At 38.8% G+C, this 25,314-nt stretch overlaps 1 protein-coding gene across 1 annotated transcript in view; it reads right to left on the bottom strand.

The window, feature by feature from the left end:
* Positions 1-8,030: 8,030 nt before the first annotated feature.
* SNX14 (sorting nexin 14) overlaps positions 8,031-25,314 on the bottom strand; it is a gene marked incomplete at both ends in the record, with an annotated part of 41,419 nt that continues 24,135 nt past the window's right edge. The window contains 8 exons of the mRNA XM_010013393.1: positions 8,031-8,150; positions 8,333-8,373; positions 10,224-10,335; positions 10,627-10,727; positions 10,864-10,947; positions 12,044-12,245; positions 17,499-17,631; positions 22,150-22,176. Coding sequence (XP_010011695.1) covers positions 8,031-8,150; positions 8,333-8,373; positions 10,224-10,335; positions 10,627-10,727; positions 10,864-10,947; positions 12,044-12,245; positions 17,499-17,631; positions 22,150-22,176 — 820 coding nt within the window. The remainder of the gene's footprint in view (positions 8,151-8,332; positions 8,374-10,223; positions 10,336-10,626; positions 10,728-10,863; positions 10,948-12,043; positions 12,246-17,498; positions 17,632-22,149; positions 22,177-25,314) is intronic.

The following is a 25,314-nucleotide window of genomic DNA, read 5'->3' as shown; positions in this document are numbered from 1 at the left end:
TGGGAGGCGCCCCCTGCCAATGGCAGAGGGGTTGGACTAGACGATCTTTAGGATCCCTTCCAACCCAAACAATTCTATGCTTCTGTGATGATTTTGAAATAAATACAATAGTTTCTGGACAAAATAGCCAACTTGTTACAAAGAGAAAGCCCTTTTTCCCCTGCCAGCTTGATTATTTATAGCAAAAGCTTCATAAATCTTGGGGAGTTACTGAAGTTTTGGTTTCTTTCTATTTATTCCACTTCCCATTTTATTCCTTTAATCTTCTATTTTCCCATGTCACCACCACCACCACCACAATCCCTCCATTTCCTTGCCTTTGGTTCTTCCCCAAAAGGTATCACTGTAATAGTTGTAAAATCCCAAAAGGCTTTTCCCTGCATCTCATAAGGAGTCCTATATCACCTAGGAAGTACTCCTTGTCCCCTCCCCCAAGTCTGTGGGCTCCAGCAGCTGGAAAGGATTTCTCTGAATCCTGAGGCTCTCCACATTTAACAATACCTAGCAATCAGCATTAACAGTTTATGTTAAATTATCTTAACCCAGAAACTGTTGATGTAAAGATAAAAAAGAATTTATACAAAATACTCTGTATTATGAAGAGAGAGTTCAAAAGTTTATGCCAAGCTTCTAAAAATATATCCCAGAACTAGAAGCAAATGCAACGTAATTATAGCGTTGCCTAGCCTGAGATGATTGCTACTGACACGGATTTTTCTGCGTCGCTCACAAATTAAAAATAGTTCCAAGCAACAGGAAGCAATTTGCTTATATGTGGCTCACTTACTGGAGAGCAATTGTCCCTGAAATATGCAAGTCCATAAACCATCCAAATCACAACGGGCTCCGACTCATGCAAGCCTCTGCACAGAGCGGTCTGCACTCTTAGGAGAAACTACATCAGGAAATCTGGCAAGACGCAAGTTTTGACTTGTACTTCTTCAGACTCCCTCTTTTGTTACGTGCTGAACTGCTGGTATTATCTTCACAAAGTTCAGTCAAACTAAACAACACCAAGTTATTACATAAATTACATGAAAGAGCCAATATGGTTAATGCACTGGTGGATGACTGGTATCCAGGAAAAGTAACAAACCTAAAAAGAACACATAATTATTCACGCCTACTGTATGAAAGCGTCCCTGGTATGTTGTTTAAAAAACTGTGTGTAAACTGAAGTCTATATCCTCCTCTACCCTGAAACTAAGACACCAGAAAAATCTTAGTTGAATTACTGTAATTTAAACAAGAGCCTCATTTATTTTTTAGATACACCCCATGACCTGACAGAGGTGATACATACTGCGCCAAATCAAAGCAGCCCATTGTACAATGTAGACATAGATTCAGAGGAGTATGTACAGGGCAAACTAAATCATTAACAGCAGTCTGATAGGTGATCTATAAAAAACACTCATCAAACATGAAGGCCATTTTGGGGCAAAACTTTTTGACTTCCAAAAGTTATTCAACTTCCACCCAAACCAGAAGCAGCAACTTTTGAATGTTCTATGTACACCTTGCGGAGTAGGCTCCACAGAGGCACGCCAGAACCTAACCTGGGTGAGCACCAGCAGTAGACTCTTCCCATTGTTTAGATGTAGATTTTTTAGAATTAGATTTAGATCAGATATTAGGAAGAAATTCCTCCTTTTGAGGATGGTGAGACACTGGCACAGGTTGCCCAAAGAAGCTGTGGCTGCCCCATCCCTGGCAGTGTTCAAGGCCAGGCTGGACACAGGGGCTTGGAGCAACCTGGTCTAGTGGAAGGTGTCCCTGTCCGTGGCAGGGGGTTGGAACCAGATGAACTTTAAGGATGCTTCAAACCCAAACCATTATATGGTTCTATGATATCTCTGGACATGGATAATCTGTCTTGTGCCTTAAATACAATAGTTCCTTGATCATTGTCAAGCTTTGAAAGCTCAAGACTCTTGTGCATGGCATTTCAGAAAGCAACAGCAGGTGAATGAATGCCAGAATTACTGAGCCAACGTGCAGTTTTTATAAAGTCTATACTTTGCACTAATACAAGCATGAATCCTACAGTCATTAGCAATGTGGGTCTGAAAGATGCAGCAGCCATAATACAAAGTGGCATTACCACTCTGTTTAGGTGTTTTGCACTTTCCAGGATTTTGGTTCAGAGGAAAGCCAAGTGAAAAATATACAACTGGGTATCCAGATGCAAAAGTTGAGATTATATTCGCAATTCAGATAAGCATGGGATTTTGCTTCTAAATGTTTCTGCACGTGTTAACGCTTGAGACGATATAATGCTCTCTGTTGTAATTAGACTGAAGATAGATAAGCAACACAAACTCCAATGCTATAATTATTCATATCTTTCAGATTAAACAGTAACTGTGATTATATTAATGAAATATTCTTAAAAGGCTTTCAATGAGGAAATTCCATGGATCGATTCCAGTTAATAACGGAAGCCAAGCTTTTGGAGCAAATGAAAGATAGAAGGCCTGTGTCAAGAAAAAGACCGAACAGCCTATGTATTGTACCTCGATAGGAAAAGCTAGTAAAATAAGTATGAATGCTTACACAAAGTGCCTAATAGAAAAAAGGTGACTCAACGGTTAGCGAGTGCATATGCAAATACACGCCCTGACATTCCCAGCAGAGGTGTGAAACTTAAAGAGGCAATACCATGCTTATGAACAATATCCACAGCCAGAGGCATGAACTTTTTCACTGTTTTTCCTGTTCATCTGCAAAGTACAGGTGACTATACCTAAATGGTAAGAACAAAGAACGTACATAGTGTCTAAACCACATCACTTGGTGTAATGAAAAGTAACCGTGACTTCCTCCAAGTAACTATGCATAAACATCCATTATACTGTTGGTGTTCCAAAAACTGTTTTCATTGCTGTTGGCAGGTCTTCACAAGCCAGCAGAACAAGGCCTTTGCAGGTGTATTTTGCAAAATCTGCATCAGCTGAGAAGTCCTGACCTACTCCAGCAAGGCTGACAGAAGTATGTTCTGAAGACAACCACACTGCTTACAGACCTTCAGAATAGAAACATAGCTGCAAAAGCCAGAAATCCTGTTGGTGCCCCTAGGAGGGGGGAAGCAGGGTTGCTTATTCACTTGTTTGTATTTACCAGGGAGGTTGATAACTCTTTCAATCCAGCGGATCTGATACAGAATCAAACTAAATTGCTATTGGCTTGTACTTAAGGTTGACTACCCACATTCATTATGCATTTTTAGACTGTAAGTCTTTCCACCAACATTCAAAATACACACGCACCGGGAATACCCAAAAGGAAGCAGCATGCAGAAAATCTTTCCAAGAAGTAGGCACATTTCTGATTGAACTCAAGCTTTCACCTGCCCCCACATCCTTTCAGGAATTTCTTATTCAGGCTGTTGATGAAGAGGTAGCCTGGGTGTACCCTATTCATGGCAACAGAGTTGGCAGCGCAAGCACTGGGGAATGTGTACTGTACTCTCAGCAAATTCCAACACGTTGATACTAGAATAAACAGCCTTTCCTCCTCAGAGCAGCCTTCCAGTATCTGAAGGGGGCCTACAAGGATGCTGGAGAGGGACTCTTCACCAGTGACTGTAGTGACAGGACAAGGGGTAATGGGTTTAAACTTAAACAGGGGAAGTTTAGGTTAGATATAAAGAAGAAGATCTTTACTGTGAAGGTGGTGAGGCACTGGAATAGGTTGCCCAAATAAGCAGTAAATGCTATGGACCTGTTGGATAGGGTCCAGAGGAAGGCCACAGAAACGATCAGAGAGATGGAACACCTCTCCTATGAGGGAAGGCTGAGACAATTGGTCTTGTTCAGCCTGGAGAAGACTCCGGGGAGACCTTACTGCAGCCCTTCAGTTCTTAAAAGGGGCCTTTAAGAAAGATGGGGAGAGACTTTTTAGCAGGGCCTGTTGTGATAGGACAGGGAGTAATGGTTTTAAACTAAAAGAGGGGAGACTCAGGCTGGATGTGAGAAAGAAATTATTTACAATGAGGGTGGTAAAATACTGGCACGGGTTGCCCAGAGAGGTGGTGGATGCGCCATCCTTGGAGACATTCAAGGCCAGGCTGGATGTGGTTCTGGGCAACCTGATCTGGTCAAAGATGTCCCTGCTCATTGCAAGAGGGTTGGACTAGATGACCTTTAAAGGTCCCTTCCAACCCAAACTATTTTATGATTCTATGATTGACTCCATACAGGTAGCTCACAGAATTCTCATACAGACTTTTAGCACTCATGTCCATCAGCAGGAGGTAAGGATGCCAGGCTGCTGCACAGTGCTTGTATCTTTGTGAATACGTCATATGGCACAACAGAAATGAAAATACAGAACTGAACAAGTGAAGTCTATGCCACATGTATTTAGGGGGTAGGAAGAAGTGTTACCTCAGTCTACCTTTGGACTGAACATCCTTGATGCCTGTATTCCGAGACAGCATAGTTTCATCTGAAATAAATTCAGCTAATGAGTTCTAAGACAACTCCCTAGCATGAGAGAAAATGCGATAAACAGAGATGATCAGGAGATTTGCTTCCAAAAAGCATCACTAATCTGAACTAAAACAGTTTGACAGATGAAACCAGTGTGGCTTACAAATCAAATCTAAGAAGTGACAAGATGTAAATAGCACATTGTCCTGGCAACCCTGGCACAAAGCTTTTCCCAAGTATGAGCTCACTTGAGAAAAAGCGAACTCTGAGAAGGTGCAAACACCTCAACACATCAGCAAGAGGGATGAATTTCACAATGTGAGTGGGAAGACTCAGCAGAAACCGTAACACAATACACAGCATAATCTGGGATATCAGATCTCTAATAATTATAGTTGACTGATTAAGTGTGTGCACTCTGGCTAAACTGACAGATGGGAAATTAGCAAGAAAGCAGTCAGCACATGAATTCCGTATGCATACATGTCTCTGCTGGTCAAAATTGGTAGTATAATTTGAGGACAAACAGTTCATAGATCTGATCATTGCAGCATCTGTCTCGCAGCATCACCCCAAGGCAAAATGTCTCAAGTGCCCATCATTAAGTAATAATCATAGCTTTGCAGGAAATATACTGAAATCTGAAACTTTCCATCCAATTACAGCTAATGTGTTCCCCAAACAAAACAGATTTCATTTGGGAAAGAATAGAGAAAATCTAAAATATATGTAGAACCAACTACTTATTCATAAAACAACCACCTAGAATAAAGTTGCTTAGAAAAACAGTGAACTCCTTTCACGATACATAGTGAGGAAGGGGGAGCTGGGGCTAGCCTCATCTTTCTTGCTCTCTGCGAAGAAAGTCATATGTCATGACAAAAGCACCTCCTACAGGGTAATCTGCAGTACTAGCAACAACTTGGACTGACTCTACAAACTTGTGTCTCCAAAGGAGTGCATACACAGTCACTGGTGATAAGGTTTCCCCCACAACACTATTTCTGAAAATGACATTTGAAAACAGAAGGCAGTAATAATCTCTTTTCTTTAAGGAAAACTTAGTATTCCAGAAGGAAAGTTGAAGCGCAGCCAGCTCTTTGCTTTCCTGGGATCACCTTAGTTGAAAAGAATCAGGCAAACCTCATTTCAGAGTTTGAATTCCTGTAGTACGCACGTTGTTTTACAAGAACAACATACTGACGCTTCAGAGAATAAGCTTACATTTAAACTGAGCAATGCCATATACGTGCTTTTTAACCATGTACAATTCAAAACGATTTTGTACACCACTTTAAAGAATTAATTTTGATCCTTCAGTGAAGGTTTTTAAAGCAAAGTACAGAAAGAACCCTGTCTTCATAGGAATGCCTCAGAGTACAAAGCTTGTTGCTCGGTTATGTTATTTAAGTATGTCAAACGCATTAAAGCTACTGACTTCAGCAGTTCTTGACAGATCATAGTAAAAAATTACCTGATTGTTCATACTGTGCTGTAGTACACTGTCAGCTGGTTTAAAAAAAACATCTGAAGTATACATGCATATACTGCTCCTGGCACAAGCCAAAACCTCTACATCTGATTTTTAAATCTGCTGATAACATTTATACCCCTTTAATTAGACAACAGTAGCAAAATATCTTAACCTTGGAAATGGTGTCCAAGGTAAGGAAGGACTTGAAATGAAAGCTGCTAATTTTGTTTGTGCACGTACGTAAGCTGACACTACAGTATTGGCTGTAGTAATTCAGACTTCATGGTTAGAAGAGCAAATCTAAACAAATGACTAGATTTAACTGCCATTATACTTGATCAGTACAAATGTTTCATGGCTGCAAATTCTGTAAATGTCATAACACTATAAAAATATCTACAGTGATGGAAATCAAAAGGTCCACTTTCTCAACAGCCCATCACCAACAAGAACCGTGAACGGATCCTGGGCTTCTAGCTCTTGTAAGAAGAGAATAAATATAGAGAGCACTTTTTAATAGTATTCTTCAAGCCTCCAACTATTTCCAACTGAAAAAAAAAAAAAGTTCAGGAGCTGGATGCAGTTTCTCTACAGGTATTCACTCTAACTACATTTATTTTTTGTGAATTTCCCCAGTCTCATCTTATAGATGTTTAAGCTTCTAGCATCCACGCCTTTAGGCGAAGAGTTTCACAAGTGTACTAACCACTGCAAGAGCTACCACTTATTGTTCTGATCCGGGCTCCTACCATCTCCATTTAATACCTCTCAGTTTTTGCACTAAAAGAGAGAGGGGGGAAAAAAAAAACCTCCAAACAATATTTACGCTGTCCTCTCATGCTGTGCATTATTCTCTAGACTCATGCATCTCCAGTTTATCACTTTGCAAAATGAAATGTCCCAGCTTATACAGAATCATAGAATTGTTTAGATTGGAAGCGACCTTAAAAATAAAGTCCAACTGTTAACCCAGCACTGCCTAGTCTACCACTAAACCATGTCCCTAAGTGACACATCTTTTAAATATTTCCAGGGATGGTGACTCAACCACTTCCCTGGGCAGCCTGTTCCAGTGCTTGATAATCTTTTCAGTGAAGAAATTCTTCCTCATCCAATCTAAGCCACCTCTGGTACAACTTGAGGCCATTTCTTCTCATTCTATCACTTGTTACTTGAGAAAAAGAGACCAACACCCATATAGCCCAGTCTCAACTCTTCTTTCCAAAGCAAACAAGATAGCAGAAAAGCTTCTACTACTGAGTTTTCTGTTAGAACCTCTCACATGGCAAAGCCTTAGCACATTTAACATTTTGTTCCAAAACACACCAACTTTGTAACACTGAGCTTGGGTCTCTGAAATCCTAGTCTGGAAACAGTATTATTCCATAAATTCCACAAACACATTAACACTCTAAAGCAGCCTAGCACAGAAATATAAAGACCAGTGTCTTTCTAAAGCCCCTGAAGACTAAGAAAGTTAACTATCTTTTCCTATAGTCAAGTAAAAGGTTAAAATTGGAAGTGCTGGGCTTTAACTATGGCAATGTTAGAGAGAAAAACTATACATAAGTTATACAATTAACCTAGAATGCATGTCAGACATCAATGAACTGTATACTAACATTTTAATGACATTTAAAGGTGTAACATTTTAAAGGCAGACAGATATAAGCACCATGACAAATTTAGCTTGTAGCACTTTGAAAAGTCACACTTTCATCAAACACTCAAGCTCTTCACTTCAAAAACAAAGCTCACTCATGGCATTAACATATTCCCCACTTTTCCTTTTGCTTTCCTTCTTCTTTTCTCTGTACTTCCCAGGCTCTCTGCTCTGTATCTTCATCTCCAAAACCAATTAGAATTGGGGGAAAAAAAAAAACAAAAACCAAAACCAAAAAACACCAAACCAAAAAACCCACAGCCCTCGAAAATCATTCAGGCTAAGATATTTACAAGACAGATGATGACAAAGCTCTCTGCACTATTACTCTCTCTTGTGTGAAAAGACACAAATAAGTAAGTTGTTACATTTATGCTTTTTTCTGTTTATTCTTTGCATTTTCAGAGTATGGTCATTTTCCCAACTCCTTGAAGTGCAGAGGTGAGATGATTTACTGTACCTTCTTGTTGTTTTCAGAAGTGGGACTCAAAATAGTAAGTTCAGGCCTACTTGGTTTAGGCTTGGGAGATTCACAGGAGTTGATAAAATTCATGATGAATGGCTCCAAATGCTGACCTTTCTGAAATAAGACATGAGTGGCTCATCACGTCAGTAATGATAGGAAGGGGGAAAGACCAAACAAAAAACCAACCCCCAAATCAACTGAGTTTCCAAACAACTTTTTGAATAGCCTATCAGTTAGTAAGCACGTAAAATTAGTTATTGAAGTTAAAATGTTGGCAGCCTGGAAGCCTTACTCACCTCTTTCATCAGCTTTCCTGGAACAGATTTTATAATTTTACCTATAATTAGAAACAGACAAACAAAAACTTTCTATTATCACTGCCTGATCTTAAAGACATTTTGCTTTCCTACATTTTATACACTCACTGTCTAGTACTGAATTTAAAAATACAATAGTTTAAAACTGTATTTTCTTTTAATTTGGCACAAAAGCTATGAAAATAAAGTCTCCCACGTATTCAGTTTATAACTTAGTGCTTAGTACTCTTCAAGAAAAGATACTTAAAATATGAAAAACTCACAGACGAATACCTGAATATTGTTTTTCAAAAGCAAAGTACTCTAGATCTACCCTTTGTGATTTTTCTAGAGGCTCAAACAGAAATAGCTCTAGCACCGTAACAGCAGCACTATGCGACACCAGTATAGCCGAATTTTTCTGTATTTAAGCTTTTCATCCTTTATAAACATTTATCACAAACGATATCACAAAAAATGAGATTCTCCTCTTTCCTTTTTTATCAGCTCATCTGGAGAGAACCTGGAAGGAGCCAGTCCTGAAAATACTGGTGAGTAAAGTTTTACAAATTGGACAGACTACAGTTGTGGTCTTAAAAATCAGCTCTTCGGTCCTGTTAAGGCTACCAGGACACAGCACAGTAAGTTTTAATGCTGAAAAATGAAAGTGTCAAGGATTACTTCTATTTTAAGCACTACATTTACAGTAATAGTTTTCTTATCTACACGTTATTGAATTTGGAACTTACACTGGAAAGTATGTACAATGATCAAATGATAATAGTAAGATTGCTCATCCTCACAAGAAAACCCTACTTGAAATGCCAAGACTTGTTAAAATGTCTTGTTTTTTGTTGGGGTTCTTTGGGGTTTTTCTGGAAGTGAAGCACAGTCTCAGACATGAGATACATTACAGTAAACACCATAATTATGAGCTTTTTTTTAACAATGTACAGTTGGATCTATAGGGGAGGTCTGAAATGAAACTGTTTAACTGGAGGATGCCCACCAAAATGTCACTCAACAACCGAGTAAGCACACTAAGACAACGGTCACCCCAGCAGGTTCACACCACGACCAAGAGAACCAGAAAGGCAGTAGCAAAATTCAGACATGGCTTTCCTGGATCATGCTCATGTCAGAACAAGAGCTACAATACACAAAGACAGAATGGCCATGAGGTTGACCCTACCATCTCAAGCTCACAATCCTGAGACAGCTACATTGCAGCCAAGCTTTAAAGTCACACCACAGTCTACCTTTTGGCTTTATTATCAACTGTTACATTAGATATTAAGAATTTCTCAGCTTCTTAATTTCCATTTTCCCTGCCTATTTCACAAACACCACTGCCTCAAATTCTATTATGTAGCTCATGTTAAAAGAGATCTTAATGCTAGCTAATATTAGGAATATTAAATATTGCAGTTTTCAGATTAATATAAACAGATTTTTATCAACTAACACCCAAAGGCAGTTTATATTACAAAATCACTCATACCATTGCATCTGTACACAATGACTGACTTGTGCAGATTTGACTCCTGACAATACCATAAAGTCTTCCTGAATTGTGCTATTTGATAGATTTTTGTTTGCTTTCTTTTTTGTTTGCTTTTACTTTTTTCTGTAATATCAAAGAGACTTTTTCTTCAAGGAAAAATGTATCACCATATCTTGCTTGCTGAACTATAATTTTAAGGGCTGTGAAGGAGTAGAGTTCTTACCTCCCAGGTCCGTATCCTTACCCAAGTTACCTACTCTTGCTGTCTACTCTGCTATCTATCTACTACTCATTATCTACTCTGCTATCTATTCATTACTACTATCTTTCAGTCACAGTATCTACAGTACTACTATTTGTCAGCATAAACAACTAACATATACATACCGAGATTCACATCAGGCAACATTTTATCAAGAAACTGAGTCTCTCCTCCATTAGGGGACAGAAAGTCAGCTAAAAGCTGGCTGTTACTTAGTTCTGGATGTTGCAGAAGTTTCTTTGAGACAGAAGGAAAGAAAAAAGTACACGTACTTTAATCTTTAAAAATCAGTTTCTCTACAGCAAAAAGATATTCAAAGAGCATTACATTACCATAGATATTGTCATCTGTCTCTGCTTTCAGTCACATGAAATTTTAACAGGTTTTATTTCCTTACTTGATCCCTTTCTAAAACTCAAGCTACTTGGAAACAAAACAAAAAAACCCACCACACCAAATTTATAATCTTTTATTAGTTTTATATAATTAGTTTTAGAGTATTCTTTGATCCAGTGGTTGGTTTGATACCTGCAGATATTCCTGAAATTCCTCTCTCTTGGATTTTAAGAACTCATAGTTCTTAGGGCCAATGATTCTCTTTGCGGGAAGCTGAGCATCAGGAAACGTACCTAATAAAGATATCAAGGGGATTAAATTATTCTTGTAATGCAGCAAACACTGGTTTCATTATTTCAAATTTCAGCTCAGTACTGAATGATAATCACAGCAGTGGGAAAGTGGCTTTACAGATGTTGGAGAACATACCATGAAATTCAGTTAGCTTCGACTCAAGTACATAAAATTCAAGATACTTCCTGTAGACAGACCAGTGCTCAGGTTCATGCCCAACTGGGAAAAAAGCAAAACAAAACCAAACCAAACACAGCATTAAAAATAAACCTGGCTTTATGACACTTGAAACAGAAATTATTATAGGTTAAAAACTCAATTATATTAGTCCCCCAAAATGCAGTAACATTAAAAAGAAAAATCCCATCCAGGTATTAAAGTGTTAAATTAAAATGCACACCTGGTAAATAGACATGGTACTAGCAAGGAAATTATCATCACATTTCGGGGAACCCTAAAATCTAAACAGTGGACTGCTGCATAATTTATTAGGGCCGACTATGTTAGATCTATTTTCAAACTTTTAAGCAACTGATTTACAGAAATACTACTTGTTGAATACAGTGCACTGCACCATCATGTTGAATCCTGATCATTCTTCCTTCTCGAAGATATCACTACGTAACTCTTAAACTCTTCAGCGTAGTATGGAAGTATTAGTTCCACCAACACAAATCTGTGCACCCCTACAACGATGCAGTTTCTCCGCTCAACATGGACGCATTACTATCTAGATACTGATTAACTATCTGCAAGCCAGAACCATTCCTAATAAGCAAAACATTTTAATTTCCTAAGAACTATATTTTGAAGTTACATAAACTGTTGTTTATATAACAACTTATATAACTTATATATCTTATACAACTTGTAAGTTGTATAAGTTACACAACTTATACAACTTGTATAACTTATACAACTTATACAATTTGTGTAACTTATACAACTTATACAACTTGTATAACTTACATATCTATTGTTTATTTTTCCAAACTTCAGAGTGGGTGAAAGAAAAATATGACAGGTCTTTGTCAATATGAATTGTGGGATCAGGATTTTTGCATGATAAAATCTTAAACTTTGGCATGAAGTCTAAATGAAACTGATTCACGCCGAGTCATCAGTTCTCAACTTGTGAATACTAAACTAAATGTGATCATTTAGCTGTCAAACACATTTCCTCATAACTTTCAAGTCATTATTTCAAAATCAGAAGAATTTGTATGCAAAACACACTGCAACACCCATCAGAATACTGCACTCTAGAATGCTTTGAGTTCATTTCTAAATGAGACTTATCTACAACGTTGCGTACCTGCCCTTCTATCATTTCTCTCTACATCAATGCAGAACACAGGAATTCTCTCCTTTCTGTCTTTTCTTTCCAAGGAGGGATCATCAAAAAAATCTACATATGGGATGCTAATTTTCCATGCAGCAAGGTTGCGGGGTGTATTTGGGGTAGTAACAGCCTCCTCAGGAGAATCATCTTCCATCACCATAACACCTTCTTCAATCTGTAAAAATCCAAACATCAGTATCAACTGTTCTGCTTTAATTGGTACAGTCTACCTTTGCCAACCTTGTATATGACAATAAAACATAAATCACGTCTTTAATGTGTGTCACTAAGTAATAAAAGAACAAAAAAAAAAATTACATTAATGGAGTTTCCATGTATATTAATTACTATTTTTAGATCCACTGTGAATTAGTTTGAAATTAGAAACATTTAGAGAGATCTGAAAGTTTTTATAGTGTTATCAAGTTCTATAAACTGGTACTTAAGGGGAGAGAGTGAGGGAGCAAAATACTAAAGGAAACAGCTGGAAGAAAGCCTTAGACACAGACCGAATGCTACATGAACCAGCTTGGGTACAGCAGACTTAGCTGCACTGCATTTTCCACCATACAAGGACGCAAACTGAAGATTTGAGCTTACTAGGTCAGGCCAAGAAGCTAGGCAAACACAAGAGATAAAAGCCAACAGTGCACCAAGCTAGCAGGTCTCCCATCCCCATAGCAGAGTGCAATGGAGTATGTTAAGGACAGATGAACCAGGCTTGCTTTGCAAGGTGCAACACAGCCATGACTGGCACTTAATTATTCCCACAGCCTAGAGTGGTTTTTAAGCAAAAGCATTTGCATTCCCCATCAGCTCCAGTTTCAGCATCTTGTTCCCAGAAACGGATGCACCAGGGAGCAGTGTGTGCCTAATCCTTGCTGGCTACACATAGGGCAATTCCGGTGCATGGAGTTCATAAACTCAGACTCCATGCCATAAAATATAACACTGATTTTTCCTTATGCAAGCAGACCTTTAGAACCAGTGCCATTTGTTCAGTGAACACTGAAGAAATTATTTTGAATTTGAACTGCAGTCCTGGCACTACACTGACACTCACTTTATGCTCACAACACTGCTCATCACAGGCAGGCTGAGCTGCCCACTGGCAATTAATCACCCAGCTACCACATAGCACACCCAGTTCTCAGGTCCCAGGCAATGACAAAGGAAGCACTACAAATCTTTGAGGATCACAAACAACAAAGATTGTCTTAAATATGTGGACTGAAAAAGCCAAGCTTCAGCAGCTACTCTTGGAAAGCTATTTATATCTCCACCAAGGCATAACCCAGTTCTCATCTTCATAACAGAGAAAAAAGAGAATAATAAAAATGACGCAAAGGAACAAACATTATTTTTGAGAAATAGGAGACAGCATCTGTGAGAGGGAATAGTAGGGCTGGCCTTAGACTCAAATAGGTGACAAAGTAAAGCGGAATGGAGAATCTGTGGGGAAACTGGACCTTGATAAAGATGTGCTGGGGAAAAAAGTTCTTGTATTTTCACAACCATAGGCAAGCAGGTGGAAAAAAGAGTAGTCCTGTTTCCTTGCAAAACTGAAGTTGTTTGAATCTAATTTAGCTTGCTGCCAGGAGCAATACCCAAGCCCATCATCCTGCCTCCAGCCTGCACCCCCCTGAGCAGCAGTCAGCACCTTGCCCTTCCAACCACAGTTTACAGAGCTATTAGGTCTGTAATGTTGAGATAGATTGGAGTTAAGCAACAATTCAAAAGTACATTATTTCAGTAAGTCCTCACATTAAGACTTGAGAGTATTTTTTTGTTAAATACATAAATATTTAAATAAATACACTTGTTAAATAGGAGATTTTAACATATGCATTTACAACATATGAAACTACAGCACACTGGAAAACATGAATGCCGCTTTCAAGGCCTTCTCCCTTAGCTTCATAATTTAAAGCCAAATTCCACTCAAAGGCCAAGCCTAGGTGGCTTAACAAGTTCTGCCTGTATTGGAAGAATCTAATTAATGCTTTAAGGCAATACAGCGTCCCTGAAACAATTTTGGCTGTGTCTCCATTACAATAGTCACATGATCATGACTCAACTGCAGCTGAAGCATAAATGGTTCAACACACATGAGCAACCTTTGTTCAGTTTTGTTTTGCCTTTGTATAATACTGAAATGACCCTTAACCTGGTTACAGTGTAGGCCTTTGTCTTATAAAATAGATCTCCATAGATCCACTAACTGAATCTCTTCGTTCCAAAACACCTTTTGGCTTCCATTACCTGACTTATTTGCTAAAAAGAGAACCTGTGACAGGAGCAGAATAGAGCTGCTGCTGCACAGAGACCACACTCAGCTGAGGTGGGGTTCACAATTTCAGAGCTACATCACAGGCTATGCTCTTTCACAAAGCAAACACAAATAACCCTAGCCTGGAATGAACAATTCAGGCGCACAAACTGCAGGACAGACTTGCATCAAAGAATGGAATAAATAGAACAGATGCTCTCTGAACTGCAACAACAGGGTTGTTCGGTAGCTTTACAATTACAAAGTCTTCTGTATCAGGTTTTACCCTTATTTCTCTTCTTCCCCAGGCTTTATGCAGTTGTCACCACTGGATAGAAACAGCAGAACAGCATTTCAGGATAGCAACTCCAACTCAACAAGATCCAAGTTTCTGTGGATGGGGCAGCATGAACTGGGTGCAGTTTGCACTCACTCCCTCACCCTGTGCTGCCAAAATTAGCACCTCATAATCTATCCTGACTAACTCTGCATATGTGCATTAGCACGCAATATATAGTCTCCACTAGGACTTCCTTCCAAAATAGCAAAATCATTGTAGAAACACTCAGACTTACTCAATTATGTAGTTCTTGACTGAACCAAACGCTGACACAAAGACTTGATCGTAACAACTCTTGCCTGCGTTTTCCAATTCTTTCTTCTTTTCATTTTCCACTGCTTGCAGTCCTCCATCTCCTTCCTTTTATTTAGTTTCATACACTGGACTACCCCATCAGTTGATACAGTTATTACACTCCCAGCACTGCAGTCAGTGTAAGGCTTAGAGCAGGTAGGAGTCAGTCGTCCTTGAAGCGCTCATAAAGAGGCCATAACCTTCTTCACTCAGCCCTTCCAAAGTTGTATTTAATCATCAGCAAAGGTTCACTTGCTCATAACCTCTTTTCACCAGACCCCTCACCTGATTTACAGCCCAGTTTTGGTAATCATCCTACACGAATTCCCAGGCTTTTCCACTATGACAACCACAGCATTGACATTAACTGTAAGCCAAGAAGCATGAATTCCTGGGTTTTTTAATCCTCTTTCTACACAGACCACCAACCCCCAAACAGGTTGCCCCAGACACTTTCCATTTGTTTAATCCAACAAAGCCACAATTTCAAGTCTACAGGTCTTCTGGCTGTCTTGGGAACAATACCTATGCTTTAATATGCAGAAGATCTTTTGCTATATTTGAAATTTAGATGACAAAGATTCAGTGTGGTTTCATGGAATTATATTAGCAGCTTACGAAGTGGCTGCTAGAGCTACAGAAAGCTGCTAACACATGTTTCTATGCCAACATGATCTCCTTGGACTAAATGGATGTTTCTGATAGGCTTTAACTGCATCAACATGACTTTCTCAAAAGAAAAAGACAGACATTGTTCAGTTTCTCTCACAATGCACAGAACTCTTTTCACTGCCATTCTTTACCTTGTATTTGCCTTGAACCCACCAAGCTTACATAACACCAATTACTTAAATACCTAATCAGAATCTGGGTAGGAGGAATTAACTCCCACACCCTCCATACATCAGCTAATCAAAAAGTTGCTAAATCTGTAATCTGTGCTGCCACCTTTGTACAATTATACTCTAATTTCCCAAATCACATCTTTCATTTCTCAGGAGAGCTCTTCTTCTGACCCTGTGGATGCCTGCCAGGAAATTACACCTCAACATTTACTGTGACTTTATTAATGTTGAATTCTGTATATTCAGTATTCAGTCATGAAATGAAGTCACAGCTCTGTCTAGCTCTTCAGACGCACAGCAGCTTTACAACAGTGTTTTCTTTAACAGATTTCTTCTTCCCACCCACATTTACCAAGTGAAAGGACTTAGGTATTTCTTAGACTTTGTCTAAGGTGGGTTTAGAAAAAAAAGTACTATTCTCCATCTATTTAATGAAGGTCCTCGAGACAATGCTGCACCTAAAAATTCCCATTCTTGCCTAGGCTAAAACCATTCTGTCCATTTGAAAACCTTCCTTGGTAACGACTGGACTCTATACTGTCTATCTGTTAGAAGTAACGTCTTGCGCTCTGGCACAAAAACATGTTTCTTTGAGCTCCACTGCTTTGATTACACTTCTACTAATTCCTCTACTATAGAAGAATTATCCTTCCATGCCCTTTGGCTAACAGAATCTACCACAGCAATGCTGCAGAATTAACCCATTTTCATTAGAATCTTGCCTCAAAGACAGAAGTTTCAACAAGAACTTAATTAACCAAAAAATTAATTGCAACATTTCTGCCCCCTTAAAGGCATGACTTTATGAAGATTTAGCTTATGCAGAAAAAATTGCCTTTTTTCTTCTCCTCTTAAAGAAAAAACCAAAACTATCTAGAGTTCTACGTTGCTGAGTCCTTTCCACCCTCTTCTGAAAGTAAATAGGTGAATAATAGAAACTCATAGCCACAATTTTATCTTTAGGCTGTGGAGAATGAGCTAGCAGTTTAGCAGGTGATAAATGCTTCAATGTTTTGTTTGTTAGGAACAAGTTCAAAAGGTAGAATTGGCAGACACTAAAAAACACACAACTACTCGTAATTCCTGACCAATTCCTTCCTCTTCCCATCTTAAAATTTTCCATTTGTCCCCCATATGTGCTTCAGATACCAATGTCCTGTGAATTAATACTACCATTGGCTCTATTCATTGCTGTTTAGCATGAAAGAAAATCATTAGTTGAGGGAGACACCTGAAACAAATGGCAAAGGACTATTGGCTCATGGCTGCATCACAGACCAACCTGACAGCAATTTCTCCACGACTTCAAATACAGTTTTAAGGTCTCACAGCAAGCTTCAGAATAAGAGCTGAGCACACAGTCCTACGAATACCTTATTATCCAGAACTATAAAATGGCATGGTAGGTTTCTAGAGAAAAATTAATTGCTTACAAAAATGTCTGACACTACTACTTTTAGTACTTCTCTGTACTAGAGCAATAAGATCAGAAGCACAGTAATCAGGGATGTGGCATTGGCTTGTGAATGAATACACGGAAAACAAGGCAACTTAATCAGAAGCTAGCACATGGAAACCCTGCAGTGATGCAAGACAGCAGAAAAGGCAGAAACTTAACATTTTCAAATACGGAAAGAAACAGAACAAAGACTTAAAGACAAATTTAAAGCTTTTACTCACAAAGTCATCTTCTCCTTCATTTAAGTTATAGTTAGGCAACATAGCTCCTTCCATCGCAGAACTCTTGAATACACCTTTTATTTTGTTGCCTATTTTGCTGATTCCAAATGATTCTCCTCTCTTCTGTGTAGTCCTAGGATTACAGAAGCCGTAGATCACTACACAAGGCACATTATCACACAGCAGCTCAGTAGGCCATTGCACATCATTTGCAAATACAGAAACTGTATAAACAAGTAGCCAATATATTTACAATTCCACTTCAATCAAAATTAATTTATGACAGACTTTTCTCTGACCGATCAGCAAAATTTCTTGATTAGATTTTTAAGAGATACGGATTCCCATAGGCTTAACCATTAGTAAACATAACACTCTTATAACAGTATCCTAGTAATACAAGACATTAATAAACAATTGTTTGTTTTGACAGCAGGAACCATGGTATTGCTACAGGCATGCACACCAAGAAGGTCACCAGCTCTGTCCTTTTCCATGTACTCATACTTAAATATTTATACACTCTTGCCAAGTACTGTAAATGGTGTACTCAGATGCCTTTTTGGGTTTTTTTTTCTGTACAGAATTTTACAAGCATGTATCATTCAAGACAGATCCGACTTTTAAACATGAGGGACAGGCAAAAGGAATGTGCAAGGAGCAAGACCAAGCATGAGAGAAAACAGATGCAACTGAAAAATCTTGGCTTGAAGAGCCAGTCTGACTGAAAGATGAAGACTTTTTAAAGTCTTGCCACTTATGACGAAGCATCCAAAAAGAACAAGGTATGGAAAAAGAAAAATAATTGAGAGGAATGCAGTCTGTACTGAGAGAACAGATTTTACAGCATTCTTACACCCTTACACAAGACCTGACACTGGAAATTACTTCTTACATAGAAATGCTAGTCATTCTGGAAAGAAAAATGTTTCTGCTGAATATGGAGTCAGTCTGAAGTTATTTCTGGTGTCTCAATACAGTTGATAGGTGAATTAAAAATCAACACAGTGAACTGCAGCAGCAAAGACTCAACTTGATAGACTACTAAGATCAAAAGCACAATTTGTACTTTGGAGGTAAAAAAACCCACCAACATATATCTCCTAAGCATTTCTTTTTCATTTAAAAAGTTACTAACAACTGAACAGTAGTATCAACAGAACAAAGGACCAGCAGGTAAAGCATCTTCATTGCCCATAAAACTATGCTGACAACATCAACTGCATGCAAATGTGCATGTGCATGTTCCCAATGATTTTCCTGTTTACAATTTTACCCGGATTGTATACATGACTAAACTTGTGTAAATAATCCACTGTTACCAATTCTTTTGCTTTTCCTGTCTCTTGTATTATCAGCTCCATCCAAACCAAACGGGCACCGTCTATCTTATTTATCTCTGCTAAGCAAAGATAAGGTCGCTTAGCTGTTTGTAGTTAAATCCATGCTTGAACAATTTTACTCAATTTTTTAACAACTTCTTCTACACTTTACTGTGCTGAACTGAACTTCTCCATAGTGAGGACCTACCTGAATATTCATAGAATCATAGAATGGTTAGGATTGGAAAGGACCTTAAGATCATCTAGTTCCATCCCCTCTCCTCGTGGCCCTCCTCTAGACTTGCTCCAGCAGCTCCATGTCCTTTTTATGTTGAGGACACCAGAACTGGACACAATACTCCAAGTGAGGTCTCACAAGAGCAGAGCAGAGGGGCAGGATCACCTCCTTTGACCTGCTGGTCACGCTTCTTTTGATACAGCCCAGGATACGGTTGGCTTCTGGGCTGCAAGCACACACTGAAGCTGGCTCATGTCAAGCTTCTCATCAACCACCCCCCCCAAGTCCTTCTCCACAGGGCTGCTGTGAATCTCTTCTCCACCCAGCCTGTAGCTGTGCCTGGGGTTGTGCCGACCCAGGTGTAGGACCTTGCACTTGTCTTGGTTAAACTTCATGAGGTTGGCATCAGCCCACCTCACAAGCGTGTCCAGGTCCCTCTGGATGGCATCCCTTCCCTCCAGCGTATCAACCGAGCCACACAGCTCGGTGTCATCGGCAAACTTGCTGAGGGTGCACTCAATCCCACGGTCCATGTCACCGATAAAGATATTGAACAAGACAGGTCCCAACACCGATCTCTGAGGGACACCACTTGTTACTGGTCTCCAACTGAACACTGAGCCGTTGACCACAACCCTTCATGTGCGGCCATCCAGCCAGTTCTTTATCCACTGAGTGGTCCACCCATCAAATTGATGTCTCTCCAGTTTAGAGACAAGGATGTCTATGAAGGAGATTGTTCTAGAGCTTAAACACTGGGCTAGCAAAATACAAACCTTATTCAGACAAAACCAGACAGCTTTTCAAGTAAGTTAGTACTTCAGACTTCTGGCTTGACTCTTGCAGAAGTTTTCAGCATTCCTGTGAAAATTTGGTCAAAATAGTTCTCAAGGTTTTGACCAAAAACATTGATCTGCACAAGCTCAAAGATTTGGTAAGAGTACTCCAGGCTCACATCAGTTATTTATTGAACTGATCATGCTCCATCTGAAGGCAGAATACAGCTCTGACTTAACTGCAACACTGAAATATATTGGGCCAGGACTCAATGCGAGAGCTAGAAACCACCCTTTCTTGACCCAATGCCGAGCCTAAAGATTACGCCTAATGAAACAGCAATCACTAAACTGAAACAGATATAAAGTGACAAACAAGGATGGCATTCTCTTCACAGAGGGAGACAAACTTGGAACAAACACTGATGAATAAGAACAGACACATGCTGAACAACATATGGAGAGAAAACAGGGTTGGCAAAAATCCTTGAGCAAGTATGCAGAGCAAACCAGATTAGATAAGCATGGAAAAAAATCCGTGGATGTTAAGAGAGATAGACAACAGGGTGATCAAAATTTTTAAGAAGCTGAACAAGAAAAACAAGATGTACAAAAAAAAAAAAGGTATCAAGATGCAAATCTAATATATTCACTGGCTAACCAGAAATGGAAGAAAGAACTTGAGGCTACGTAGGAGGGAAGAGATGGGAGTAGGATATGGTCAGGTTCATGGCATGAGGGAAGAAAGAGGAGAGGAGGTGGCCAGCTTAGAATAGAGACCAAGTCTTTCCAAGACCTGTCAACTGCTACTGTCAACAAAGATATATACAAAACTCATATATCACACTCCCTCTAGTGCTGATCCAAGTAACAGCATTATTAGATCATAATACTATAGTTGCTTTCTTGGCAGGGCCCTGAGTGGAGAGCCTATAGGCTACAATATTCCTGATCAATGATGTAACAAGAGGCTAGAACACTTTTTTTTCCCCCCAAAACTTCAGAAGTCACACATACGTATTAAAAAAATACAACTGTTGTTCAGTCTATGGCTGGGAATTGCAGACCAAAGATTGCATTAGTGCCACTATACATTGTGGCATTCTTTAATTGTGCAAGGTTGCAAAATAATTTCCCCACAGGATCCCTCCCTCATTCAGTGCACTGAACAGTTCTTTTCAAGTGATCAGCCAGGGCTATGCAGCTGAAGAATGCTGTGGTGAACCTCTGTGGGTCAAGAAGTAACAAATGAGTTGTATGTATCAGACAAGCTGGATTATTTACACGCATGTGAAGTCAGAGTGTTATTTTCTTTTTGCTAAAACTCCAACACTCAATTAGGAGAACAGCTGAGTGTAGAGAGCTGCACTTAAAAAAAAAATAATTAAATCAATGGACTGCACTTATATCTCAAGTACTCTTTATTGCTCAACAATCTAGCAAGTTATAACGCAATAGTCTGAACTGACACACGAAAGAAAAAATGTCTCTATATCTTGACTCCTAACCTGCAAGATGAAGTTGATAAACTTCCCTCAAGACTCGAGACTGGTACAAGTAATATACATAATACTGATGCTCTGATAAATTCTAAGGAAAAGCCCATAATGAAAACATTGTTTTCTGAGTTTGGATAGCATGTATTTAAAGAGGCATGAATAATGAGAAAACAAACCACTGAACAGTTATTAAGACATTAATGACTGATGACAGAGTACCCAGAATATACTATAAAAAAATAGCATAAGTTGTAATCAAACTTGCAACAGTCACAAGATGAGCTGCAGAGAGAACTAATTTGGGGAACTGCTGGTTTTGAGTGCTCGAAAATATTCATAGAATGTTTATATTTGCATGCAACGTTAGGCAATGAACACCCTGTATACAGCTGTGCAACAAGCAGTTAAGTGGATAAAACCTCAAATAGTATCTGGAAACGTGATATGACGTAAAATGAAATTTTGGAGGAGTTAGCAGTCATAGGCAAAAAAAAAAAAAAAAAAAAAGAAAAGCTTCAAGTTATGCAAGTACATTCCAAAGCTAGTAACAACAGACAAATCATTACCAGCAAATAACATTAATACATTGCAAGCTTGTGAAATTAGTAATCAAGCGATTTCTAAATACTTGTGAAGAGGACACGGGGAGTAAATCTTATTGTGGAGAGAAATGCAGTTTAGTCCAGAGAAGACATTCACATGTGTTTTTACAAATAAAATGGACAGGTAATTACTGTTGTAAAGGCTGTGTGATGCAGTCATGATAGATGCAGCACAACTAACACACAACATTTATCGAGTGTTAGATTGACTTACCGGAAGTCATCCAAACTCAGGCTACTTCTGCAACAACAGGCAAATAAATTACCTCAGAGCCCAGGAGAAAAATAACATTAAAGAAAAAAAAACCAAATTTGACAGACCTATCCTAACAAAACTGAATAGGCTTCAACCATCATTACAGATTAGTAAAGAACATGGTACAATTAGTTCCTGACCTAAATCCTAACAAATGAAAAGTGAACAGTACCTGCACATTTCATCACCACAATCTTGGCCTTTGAATTCAAAAACCACCATTACCAGACATGTTCAGGTCTTCACTGACATTCAGCACAAGTGGCTACAATTTTATAGAGAATGGCTTTCGTAGTTAAAGTAGTGCTAAACAGGCAGCTAACCTTGTCTACAACCTATGTTCCGAAGTCATGTAGGAATCTAGTTCATTTGGCCAATATGAAGAACAGGCTGGGGACTTACTTTATGTAATACCACCACCCCCTGTATTAAATATAGTAAAAAACACTATTAAAATATCTTTTTCATTATTATTTCACAGCTTTTGAGAACTGTCACGTATTTTTGACATTCTACATGACCTGGTACACAGAACCAATGCCTCAGCCATCAACTCAGTAATTCCAATCAAGATGTTTAAATGGATTAACCATAAACACAGTCACTGCACACATGATTTTAATTGACTGGAGCTACTGAATTTGGGATAAACTGATATGGGATTAAAATACTCAAATTTTAGATCTTGTTTTACAAGAGGAACTAATTCTAAGGCCTTTTACAATGTCTTTAGTCATGTTAACTGTGAAGCTGGAAACATAACCTACCAAGTTGGAACTGATGGTGACCGTCAATTACATTGTGCACAACTGTTAGTACAGACTGAAATTCCGCGGGGTTTACTCCTCACCACCCCAAAATTGTTAATATCTTTTCTACTTTGTCCTTTATTTGTTTGAATTTTATTCCCATCCCAATGACAAGCGAGGATGCATCTATTTCTATATGTGGTCACAATGTGTAGCAAAAAAAGGCAGATATACAGCCATCCAGAAATCTCAGAGTTGATATCATTTAATGGCTTTTCTTTTTTGTTTTGTTACACTTCCAATGCAGAATACCTTTAAGTAATGTAGTAATGTATTATAAATACATAAATAAGAGAGAGGGAGAGGGAATTATTGTCCTCTCCTCCACACACCCAAAATTAAGTGACCAGAATTGGAATTTAAAACATCAGTTCTAATTGGCCACACACATTAAACATGAGGTGGAAAATATCAGTTATGGAGTTAAACTGTTGACAGCCACAGCTAGCTATCAGGTTCCCAGAATATCCTCAATCTGGCTTCTTTACACTCCAGAAATACCTGGGACTTCTCATGTCCCTTGGGAGTTTTTATAGCACATTATTTGTCCTATCTGTACACAAAAAGCTACGATTATTTTGTACAGTTCAGAGAAGCGATTCAACCAAGAAATTACACACTGATTGTCGCTTCCTGCCTGCCTTCCCACTTGTAACTGCTCTGTAATTTTCTTGTCTTGCAGTAAAAGAAATCATTCAACAGATTATCCACAAGTACATTTCACAGGGATTTTTTATCTACCACTTGATTTGACTTTTTAACCAGCAGTTACACTCACAGGACCCTACCAAAGTATCAAAGATATGAAAAACAAAAAATTTTTTGCATATAATTTCTCTCAGCTGGAACTAATACTAGAATAGGGAAGAGAAGGCAGGATAAGGTATATGCATATGGATAGCATCTGGAATAATTCCGTAAGTAATTTTTCCTTTTTTCCCTTGGCAGTGACTCTGTACCAGATTCTGCTGAGGGAAACACCAAAGCAACAGACAAACAGGCAAGCTACTTGCCTATGACCTCAGACAGGACGTCTGTTTCAAGGAAATAATCGCTGAGGCACCACTTCAGGAACATACAGTATTTCATATCATAAGCCAGCATATATACTCATGGTATTCAAATTGTTCTAAAATGTAAACCAGATACATTTTCAAGATTTGCTTATTTTGTAGCCAGAAATGTATTTCAAAAACTCCAGGTAGAGACTGCCTGTAATTTCACCCTTTCCGGTTTGGAAAGTAAAGCACCAGGGAGGTGGCCTTAATCTTTTCATACTTTAACAAGATTTAAGAAGTGTATGACAGGATACTTTCAACCCTTGACATAAATAGTTTGGGGAAAGATACCAGAAGGCAGATTTAAAGGTCTGGATGAAACTCTGTAGCTATCTTCAACAGAAGCTGGAGTGTGTTTTAAGGTCACCATTCCTATTGGAGTATCAAAGAAGAGAAATGCAGTTTGGTCTAGCTGCTTTCTATGCCTCTTTGCTAAGAATCAAGCTGGTCAGAACCAAACTGAGAAAGCACTACATCAAAGCTTGAGTCCTGGATCTACAAAATCTGTAAAGACTACACAATAGATGTCATCAATGAAGATATATTAAAGAGAACAATCAGGTAGGTTTTGAAGAATATTAGCAGAGGAGAAAAGGATCTCACAATAACAAGCCTCACAGGAGGCTGCAAATCAAGAGGGCTGCTACGAGAAAAGTTAAATTAATTGCACTTAATCCTCTAGAAGAGTAATCGAAGATGATAAACAACAGCATTTTCTAAAGTGCCATGGATCTTATTTGATACCAAGAAAGAAACCGTATCCAAATTAAAAACTTTGAACTTTTCCTTCTTTTGACTAGACCATAAGAGCAATTCAGTTGGGCTAGTCTGACAGCCATCCAGCAGAAGATGAAAGACAAGAAATGGTGAGACCTCAAGCTTACTCAACCCAGTCCCACAGCAAAAGATCACCCATTCATACCACAGGAGATTCTCCTCTTCTCCACAGTCCCTGAGGATCCTGAAGGTGGTCTATAAGTACATAGACCAAACCCAGAAACAAAGCTTCTGACATGACACTTCTGCAGTGAATGAGCTGACAGACAATCCTCCTTGTCGCAACAAGAGGAAATTCCCATTGCAATGTCCAGGTTGGCTAGATGCAGGGTACACTGTACGTATCCCTGTAAAACCCGAAATCTAAGATCACCCAGCTCTGCACCAATAAAATGGTATTTTATATATATATACAGTCAATTAAATCACCACTTATTTCCACCTTATCTTATTCTCACTGTACATTTGTTTTTCCCTTC

The sequence above is a fragment of the Nestor notabilis genome, unplaced genomic scaffold (assembly GCF_000696875.1).
Source record: "Nestor notabilis isolate BGI_N333 unplaced genomic scaffold, ASM69687v1 scaffold13654, whole genome shotgun sequence".
NCBI lineage: Eukaryota > Metazoa > Chordata > Aves > Psittaciformes > Psittacidae > Nestor > Nestor notabilis.
The sequence above is the reverse complement of the archived record's forward strand: the minus strand, read 5'-3'. Positions and strand labels throughout refer to the sequence as shown.